The 10,300-nt window shown below is 33.3% G+C and overlaps 1 protein-coding gene across 2 annotated transcripts; it reads left to right on the top strand.

Moving 5' to 3' along the window:
• The first annotated feature begins 5,127 nt into the window (after positions 1 to 5,127).
• Positions 5,128 to 9,314, top strand: LOC134712741 (uncharacterized). 2 transcript variants are annotated; one of them, XM_063574579.1, is made up of 2 exons: positions 5,128 to 5,688; positions 8,277 to 9,314. In XM_063574579.1, the coding sequence occupies exons 1-2, from the start codon at positions 5,184 to 5,186 to the stop codon at positions 9,269 to 9,271; spliced, it is 1,500 nt and encodes a 499-aa protein (XP_063430649.1). In that variant the 5' UTR covers positions 5,128 to 5,183; the 3' UTR covers positions 9,272 to 9,314. The 2 variants fall into 2 exon arrangements, with proteins under 2 accessions (XP_063430649.1, XP_063430650.1); XM_063574580.1 differs by having other exon boundaries at positions 5,128 to 6,347.
• The last annotated feature ends 986 nt before the right edge of the window (positions 9,315 to 10,300 follow it).

The raw sequence follows: 10,300 nt of genomic DNA, 5'->3' as shown, positions 1-10,300 counted from the left end.
CAAAAAGTAAAAACGAGGAGCTTGAATGTTTTTGGAAAATTTTAAAAGCGCTTCTCTCTCTCTTTGACGAAATTGTATATAATAGAGCAAAGCAAATATCTAGAATTAAGGACTAGGAACAGTAAACATGCTTTAAAGATAAATGCCTAGTGGTCACTCAACGTCCAGTGGCGAATATTCTATGAATGTTCAAGACTCAAATTTAATTATACTGTGATTGAACGGTTCCATAAAAGAAGTTAATTCTGGTGTATGGGCACATCACCAGGCGACAAATAGTATTAACTAGAGAAAGGCGGTGATTCACTGCATGTTATTAACCCTTTTCCATTCAGGCATTTTCGACCTTTACTTATCGAAAAGACATTATCAAAGTTTAAATGAATACTGCTTTCTCATCAATGGTCATACATATGTCATATTGGGCTCAAATGAAAGATAATTGGTAAATTATTTTAAATAATAAATTTTGAAGATAATTCGTCATTTTTTGGTCACGTAGTATATTTTCAAAAGTCACGTGACTGTTGGAGAAAAAGTGAAAAAATACGAAATCCTGGGGCAAAAAGTCGTACAGGAACATATTTGTACGCTAATAAGGTCAGGTTTGGGTGGAAACACAATGCCTCGAGACTGTTGAAGCCATATACGTTATCATAGTGGTATAAAAAGACGCATAACGTGCTATAGGCTTTGAAATATAGTTGTCGGTAACATTCAAAATAACAGATTTTGGACGCTGTCCTTGTCCGATTTCAAACTTGGACCCTAGTTATTTGTCTTATTCGTTTTCAATCAATAAGCAGCTGAAATTTGTTTTTATAAAGGGAAAATTCATTGAATTACCAATGCTACCTTGATCTGGGACACCCTTGACCGAGCCCGATGGAGCAAAGGGGATAAAAAAAGGGGGGGGGGGGTAATTTCGCACACACCTTCTTTTAAAAAAAAAATAGTAGGTTTTCTTTTTGAAATTGAAAGTAAAGTTAAGTTAAGTTAAGTTAAGTGACATAACATTAAATATAGGAAATTATTTTTTCCAACTCCGGCAGTGGAATTCGAACTCTCAACCTCAGCGCCTTGGTATAGATCAGCGTACAACTGCGCCACTGGCATTGTAATGAAGTTATTGAAATTTAAGTACTGAAGTCTACTACTTCTGAAGAAAATTAAAAACAAAATAGTAAAAAGATTCTCACCCAATTTGTTTTCTTTTGGAATTGTGTGTTCTGAGGATAATTTTTTGTTGCCAAATGCATGATTTTTACGCAAATCTAGGAGGAATCCGCTCTTTAAATTGTCAATTTTTCATTAAAATATACATGTTCCTTTATTCAAACAAAAGTATTTTCAACTTTATCATACCGCAACACTTACGAAACCATGTTTTGTAACATCTATTTCAACTTTGCAAAAAAAATTCAGAATATTTTAGTAGTTTTTGTCTCTTTTCTCATAATATCTCAAAGAAATGACTTCGGAAAATTAGCGCATTTCAAGTTTGTGATTGCGCTGCTACACTTAAAATTACAGTTGCAACAAGTGTAGAAGATAGAACTATAAGTTTAATACTATTCTTCAAAAACTCACTCCACAGTTATTGAAAAAAAGTCATAAATCGTCTTAAAAGAGCAGTTTTCTTTGAACTTCTTTTTGAGAATATTCCTAAAATTTCGAAGAAAAATAAATGTTTTTTTACAGAAAAATTACATATGAGTTAGGGGCGTGTTGTTAATTAACTAATAATGATAGAGATACACATTGAATCGCATTGCTGGTTATCTGCGGATTAATTTAAGCCCTTCACCACATCTGTGCGTCATCAAATGGCGATGGAACAAGTCTAAATGCCCCCAAAAAATCTTAAAATTGGCTTCACCGGTAATTATATATATAAGCTGTACCGGTTTGAATAGGAGAGGGTTAAACGAGCACCGGCATATGACATAGTATTGAATTAAACTTTTTTCTTCATATTGTATTTTGGTCGTTTTGAGTTTAGTCAGTAATTGCTTTTTATTTTTTTCATTTTAATTTCAGAAATTTTGATAGAGAATTCCTTTTATATAGAAATTTAAAGACCGTGAAAAATAAGGATAAAGTAAAAATAAAAATAAGTAATTGAATTAATCTTTCCATAGTTTGCCGAAGGTATAATACCACGGAAGGTCTTGTGAAGCTTTCGTAGCCAATTTATCTCATTACGACATCATGTTTCAACCTGCGTAACGTGAAGTTCGGAAGCCATCCCATGTTCGCCCCATGTTGCACGATATTTCCAAGTTCCATAATCGTATGACCAACTTATGTCAATTTTGGGACAATTTGAGGCTCGCATAACGGTTAAATTACTTGCAAGAACGTCCGTCAAATTTACGAAGGGAGGATTGCAATTTCATCACTTGGAACGTTTGATTTAATAGCATCATTTTTTTTTTTGTAATATATATTTTATTATTTTCATATCATTTTCAAATCTCATCTACAAATAAAGATGCACAAACAAATTATTCTGCTATAAATCCTAAACATATAGTTAACCATACTTGTTACAAATATTATAAAATACAAAGTCAGTAATAGATTACAGAGTACATCTGCATTGAGCTCTATTTCTTAATAATATTATCAATGCTTGACCATTTTTCCTTTAATCTTATTGCTTTACTGGTAGAGCATAAATTCATAGAGACCATGTCAACCCTATAATAATATTTAAGCCATTCAATTGCTTCAGCAACAGATGGGACTGTAAATCTAACTCTACATAAATAAACATATCTTTTCAATATCAGAATACATGTATTAAGAATATCTTTAAATAGATGATGTTTAACACCCAAGATTATACTTGATAAGGTTGGGAGAAAGCTTACATTACATACATCTTCTAACTTTTGAAAAAAATTAAGCCAGAATGTTCGAACATAACTACATTCAAAAAAGAGGTGTATGTATGTTTCTTTAGTTTCAGTACAAAAAGTGCACAGTTCTGTTTCACTATATTTACACTTCATAAGTAAAGTATTTGTTCCTAGAATTCTATGGAGTAATCTGTATTGAAATGCCCTTAGAGTGGGATCTTCAGTTATAAGTAAAGGAAGACTAAAAAAATAATTCCATTCTTCGGCCACAATATCTATTCTCAATTTCATTTTCCATTTCTCTTGTATGCGTGATGGGGTTTCCTTTATTTTATCTAGAAAAAATTTATAAAAATGTTTTGATACTTTATCAACTGTTTTTATGGCGGTAACATTTTTGTGACTGACAGTATTTAGTTTGATAAATACTTGAGAATGAATAACATTCTTCCATTCCTTTGGCAGTGCCAAGATTAGTCCATAGAAATCTAAGAAAGTTGTTTTTATATTATAATTTCTAATAAATTCATCATAATTGTAAAATTCTCCATTTTCCTTAATGAGATCATTTATGAAAAATACATTATTCTGTATCCATTTTTTGTAAAAAGCTGTTTTTCCATCAATCATAATATTTTCATTTAAAAACAATGGTTGAGACAAAATATCACTTGGGGCTGTGGTCAGAGGTTCACACAATGAGGTCCATGATGAAATTACATTTTGCCAAAAAGGGTTAAATTCTTTTTTAATTTCATTGAGTGCTGATTTTGATAAATGCCACATATTTTCACCACCATTCATTTCAAGGTGATCTGCCAGTAGAACCTTCCATGAGGAATAATTTGTGGGGTCTAAAACTTTTTTAACCCAGGATAACTTAAGTGATTTTATAAATGATTCAATATGTGGCATTTTTACACCACCATCCTCGTAATTTGAGATAAGTATATTTCTTTTAATTTTGTCCCCTTTACCATCCCACACAAATCTGTATAGCATAGATTGTAACTGCTTTAATATATCTGGGGATGGATCTGGTAAAACAGTAAAACATTGAATTAGAATTGGTAGGGCGAGAGTTTTCACAACTACAATTTTCCCATATATAGTAATATTTCTAAATGACCAGTCACTTAAAAGATTTTTAAGTTTTTGAATTTTTTCTAAATAATTATCAACACATATATCAACTTTTGACAAACAATATTGAATGCCTAGGAGTTTGAAATTTCCTGAATGGTTCCATATTATTGTTTTATTTGTGTTTAGCTCCTCACCACAGCCCCTTTTTGCCCCAATCCATATTACTTGGGTTTTTTCAAAATTAGCCTTCAAACCAGAGCATGAGTAAAACAAGTCTATCCTATCTAGAGCACTGTTGAGAGATTCTTCACTATCATCCAGGATCAAAGTCGAATCATCAGCATACTGACTGAGTAAAAATTCAGAATTCTTAATCTTTATACCATTTATGTTGTTGTCATATTTTATTGATGCACTAAGCAGTTCCAAACATAAAATAAAGAGATAGGGAGACAATGGATCCCCTTGTCGTACCCCCCTCTCTATTACAAAAAAATCAGATAGATACCCATTATTTTGAATGCAGCTTTGTGAATTATAGTAAAGGGTTGTGAACCATTTCACTATTGTGTCCCCAAAACCTAGAAATTTCAAGGTTTCACATATAAAGTTCCACTCAAGAGAATCGAAGGCTTTTTCAAGGTCCAACAAGACAAGCAAGCCAGGAATATCTTCGTCATCTACTTTTTTCAAGAGGTCATATATAAGTCTCGTACACTCACCAATATATCTGCCTTTCATAAAGCCAGTTTGAGTTTCACTAATCAGGTGATCAAGGACTTTTTTAATTCTATTTGCAATACATGTTGATACTATTTTATAGTCTACATTAAGCAGTGAAATAGGTCGCCAATTTTATAGAAAATGTTTTGGTTTACCATCTTTGGGTAGAACGGTGATAACACCTTGTGTTTGTGAAATTGATAATTTACCTTCTTGAAATGATTCTTTGAAAGAACGCAGTAGGAAAGTATTAATGTCGTGCCAAAAAAATTTATAAAACTCAGTTGTAAAACCATCCAGACCAGGAGATTTTCCATTTTTCATATTTTTTAATGCATTATGAATTTCTGAGCTTTTTAGTTCCCCCTCTAAATTGGTTAAAAATGGCTAGTCATTTTGTTTAATTTGTTCGGGGCGTACTCCATGTTTTAGATTCACCAATATAGCTCTTTCTTAAAAGAGATATGTTTAGCACATCAATTATCGATCCAATTTGGAAACCACGTTTTTATGTCCCAAAGGATTTGTAGCTTTTGTGGGATCAAAGTTGTTGATCATAGAGGACCAACGGGGATCAGATGTCCAAAGAACATATCTTATGACTTTTCTTTTGATACACGTAATCAGGGACAGGGTGCTGATGCTATGTCTTTAGAAAATCTTTCTTCCACCCCCGATAAAAGTGAAAATGGCGCGCTGGAAACCATGGCGGGTAATGTACCCAAAACCCCGAAACAAAGCCTTGACGAGACTTTGTCAGCTCTAGAACAAGAGAATGAAAAACTTTTAGAAGAAATTAAATTGCGTGAACTTGTCGAAAAGAACAAAACTCTGAAAAAGAAACTTAAGCAAACAGACTTTAACGTGAAACAAAAACAGGACCAAACTAACAAAATTGATTTAAAATCCTTGAGAAAAGACGAAGACTTGAAACAGAAAATAACAGAAAAACAGAAAGGATTAGTGAGCAAATTATTCATATCTGATGATTCCGATAGTGATACAGAATCAGAAGGTGAGATTCATTTCACACAAACATTCAAAACACTTAACTATCCTAAATTCAAACTCAAAAAGAATAAAAACCTTTCAAAATCTGGTTCGTCTAGAAAATCTAGTGATAAGGCAATTTTTCATATCGCATGGCCTCATGAGTTTGCCGGGAGTGACGATATCGAATTCATGTCCTTAAGTATGCCTGCTCTTGTCAGGGGAGAAAATTACATTATACATAATATTGAACCCGCAGAATATAGAGACAAACGTGCTGAACATCTGACACAGCTTATGTTTTATAGTGAACAATTTATATGGTCTGATGTGCTTGCATTTCACAAAGATGTACTACGAGAAATAGAAACTGGTCGTGCTTCATGGAATGACAATTTTGAATTTTGCAAAGCACGTCGCTTGCATCAGTCTCATCCTAGGTTTTATTGTTCAGCTTACAACAAAGGTTCATGCAACAAAAAAGAATTACACAAAAATACTCTGGGTTTATTGGAGGAACATTTCTGTAGTTCATGCTGGATTAAACGAAAAACTATAATGAATCATGCTGCTAAAGACTGTCAAAGTCAAAAACAGTTCCAGGGTAATGCAGGTCGAGGTCGAGGTTCAGACTATGTCCAAAATTGGCAACATGACTTTCCTGCACACAGATGACTAGGAAAAGTATGTGGTAATTCAGCTAAAACTATTGATGTATCAACACAAACTGACAATTCCGACACACATAATGAAATCAATGTAAAATCAAAACCATGTATTATGCCTTCAAAATTTCAAAGCAGATCAAATATAGATAAATGTTTTAAAAGTACTGTTAATATTGGTACTTGTGTAGATCATACATGTAGAAAAATTGTAAATGACTTTACACTGGTAGATAATAATGTAAATGATGATATTAATCAGGTGTGTCAAAATCCTGTTGTTCTTCATGATATTGTTTTTAAATCAGGGGTTCCAAATTATATTGGATCACAAATACATGTTCCTTCAACAATGAACATTCCTATATGGAGAAAATTGTTAGATGGTTATCATGACTATAAAATTGTTGATTTTTTAGAATTTGGTTGGCCTGTTGGCTATAGCAAACATGAATTTCCAGAGACTATTGTTAGAAATCACAAGTCAGCATTGTTTTTTAGTGAGCACATAGACGAATACATAAACAAAGAATTATCATATAATGCTTTAGTTGGCCCTTTTAAGGTCAACCCTTTTCTAGTTCCTTTAGCTACCTCACCTTTGTCTTCTGTTCCCAAAAAAGATACAATAGAGAGAAGAACTATCATGGACTTGTCCTTTCCCATAGGTACTTCAGTCAATGATGGCATACCAAAACATACTTACATGGGTGACCCGTTCACATTACACTACCCTGCCACTGATCACTTAGTACAGCTTATAAACGAAAAGGGTCCCAACTGTCTATTGTACAAAGTGGACATAAAGAGATGTTACCGTTGGTTACCGGTTGATCCCTATGATTATCATTTATTAGGACTAGTCTGGAATGACCAGTTATACTTTGACACTAAAATTCCCTTCGGTTTGCGTACAGGGGCTATGGCAGCACAAAGGACCACAAATGCTATAATGTACATGTACAGAAACATGGGTTACAATGGTGTTAACTATATTGATGATATAGGTTCAGCTGAAACGACAGAATTTGCGGGGAATGGTTTTCACATTCTCAAAAATTTAATTGATGATCTTGGTTTTAAAGTTGCAGAGCAAAAATGTTGTGCACCCAACACAAATATGGTATTTCTTGGAAAACAATTTGACACTGTAAATATGACAATTTCTATTCCCATGGACAAATTATGTGAAATAAAAGGAGTTATTGAGAAATTATTGACTAAGAAAACTATCACAAGAAAAAAGCTTGAATCAATTATTGGAAAGTTGTCCTACATAGCTGATTGTATTAGATCTGCAAGGTTATTCATTGCACGCTTGCTTGCTCTACTCAGAACTGTATCACGCAAAGGTCATCATATTAATTTGAATGGCGAAGCCAAAAAAGACTTGAAATGGTTTTTAAAATTCATGACAAGGTTCAATGGAAAAACCACAATTCCAGAGCATATCTGGACCACACCGGACCAATTAATACAAACTGATGCGTCTTTATCAGGAATAGGTGGTATTTTTTATAATAGTGGCATCACTGAGTACTTTCATAGTGATATACATACATCTTGGTCAGGCCACCATATTAGTGTTTATGAACTTTTGGCTGTCCTGATCAGTTTAAAAGTGTGGGGTAAAAAACTGCAAAATAAACGTATTGTGTTGCAATGTGACAATTCATCTTCAGTCAGTCTACTTAATACAGGTAGATGTCGTGATAAAATCATGCTTAGCATAGCAAGAAACATTTGGTTAATTTGTGCGCAATATAACATTCAAATCAAAGCGATTCATATTCAAGGAATAAACAATCGAGCAGCAGATATTTTGTCGCGTTGGACATCAATTGAAAACCCTTATGCAAAACTGTCAACTGCTTTAGATGACAATTGTATGTTAGATATTGAAGTGCTGGACAAATTATTTAAGTTAGACTTTTCAATTTAATTTCAGAAACCAGATCAGACGAATGGCTATCACTTCGTCGGAAAGCAAGAACAGTGTTAAAAGCAGCTTTCAGACCGGGAACTTTTAAAAATTTGAGGACTCAGCTAAATACATACCTTTTGTTTTGTGAAAAATTTTGTAGATCAGCATTTCCTGTTGATCAAGAGACACTCTGCGGATATGTGTGTTTTTTGTCAGATAACTTTAAGAATAGTGGATCCGTTAGAAATTACTTATCAGGTGTTAAAACGTGGGCCATTCTGTTAAATTTTGATACTGAGGAGTTTAATTCACCGTCGCTCAGGCTAACCTTGTCAGGTATTGACAAGCTTAATACTAATATTCCAAATATAAAATTACCATTTGAACCATATCATTTGAACCGCATGTTTGAAGTCCTAGATATGACAAGTGTACAGGATGCTGTGATGTGGGCTGTTATTATGATAAGCTTTTATGCTATGCTTAGAAAATCACAATTCGCTAACAATTCAAGGACAACGTTTAACCCTAAGGAGCAGTTAACCAGAGGTGATATTCAAATTACTGAGGAAGGATTAATTATCGATATACAGTGGTCAAAAACTAGTCAAAAACATAAAAATATTCACCAGATTCCTCTTAAAAGAGTCGAGGATTGTACTCTATGCCCGGTACTGGCTTATTCTAGAATGGTAACAATGTTGCCTGCACTACCAGGAGAACCCGCTTTCGGTCTAAGTGATAGTAAGGGAAAGATTTGTGCCTTTTCAAAGTCAGACATAGACAAAATTCTTCACAAACTCTTAGTGCGTTGTGGAATAGACACTTCACAATACTCGTTTCACAGCTTGCGTAGAGGCGGTGCAACTTGTGCATCAGCTGCTGGATGCTCAGACTCAGAAATTTGTACAATAGGCAATTGGACTTCCTCTTGCTACAAGGGCTACATCAAACACTCTACTGACAAACTTTATTACATTTCAAGCAAGATGGGACTTTTTTGCAAACTTTCCAACTGATAAACATCCATGATAAATTTTATTTTGTCCTTCCTTCTGATTTCTGTGCTTGGCTTTGCGTTGCCTTGGTAATTGTGGTGTTCATTTTTTATATGACAATTGGTGAAATAACATTGTTTCTTTATGCGTGTTTGCATATTTATATTTTGTATGCGTATTTGCATTTGATTTATTAAACACCACCTTTGAATGCCAGCACAGACTTCAGTTTTATATAGCCTTTCTGATAGTACAGTTCAAATAGGTTAAAAATGGCTAGTCATTTTGTTTAATTTGTTCGGGGCGTACTCCATGTTTTAGATTCACCAATATAGCTCTTTCTTAAAAGAGATATGTTTAGCACATCAATTATCGATCCAATTTGGAAACCACGTTTTTATCCCTCCCGCCCACCCTATCAGAATTATTGTCTTATTTCATATGCATTATGTTAAAAAAATTTTTTTTTCTCGACATGTCTTAGCTTGCAACTTTAGTGAAATGTTGTTTGCAATATTTTTTTTGTATTATTTTTTGTTGTATAAATTTAAAATTATTTTACCTTTATAGGTAATTGTGGTGTTCATTTTTTATATGACAATTGGTGAAATAACATTGTTTCTTTATGCGTGTTTGCATATTTATATTTTGTATGCGTATTTGCATTTGATTTATTAAACACCACCTTTGAATGCCAGCACAGACTTCAGTTTTATATAGCCTTTCTGATAGTACAGTTCAAATTAATATTTTGTTCATCAGAGAGAATTTTGATAAATGGGTTTTCAAGAGAAAAGAAATTAGCTCTGTGTGTATTATTTATAAGTGTTTTCTTAGATGAATATAGATTCTCATAATATAACTTTTGTTCCGCACGAATTTTTGCTTGATCAGTGATGCATTCACCATTATCTAAAGTTAATTTTTGTATTACTTTGTCAATATAATTTCTTTTCTCTAGATTACAGAAATATTTTGTACTTCTCTCCCCTTCAATTTGCCATTTAGCTTTTGCTCTCATTATTGCCCCTTTTATTCTAGATTCTCTTA

This window comes from Mytilus trossulus, chromosome 3, assembly GCF_036588685.1.
Source record: "Mytilus trossulus isolate FHL-02 chromosome 3, PNRI_Mtr1.1.1.hap1, whole genome shotgun sequence".
NCBI classification, from domain to species: Eukaryota; Metazoa; Mollusca; class Bivalvia; order Mytilida; family Mytilidae; genus Mytilus; species Mytilus trossulus.
The sequence above is the reverse complement of the archived record's forward strand: the minus strand, read 5'-3'. Positions and strand labels throughout refer to the sequence as shown.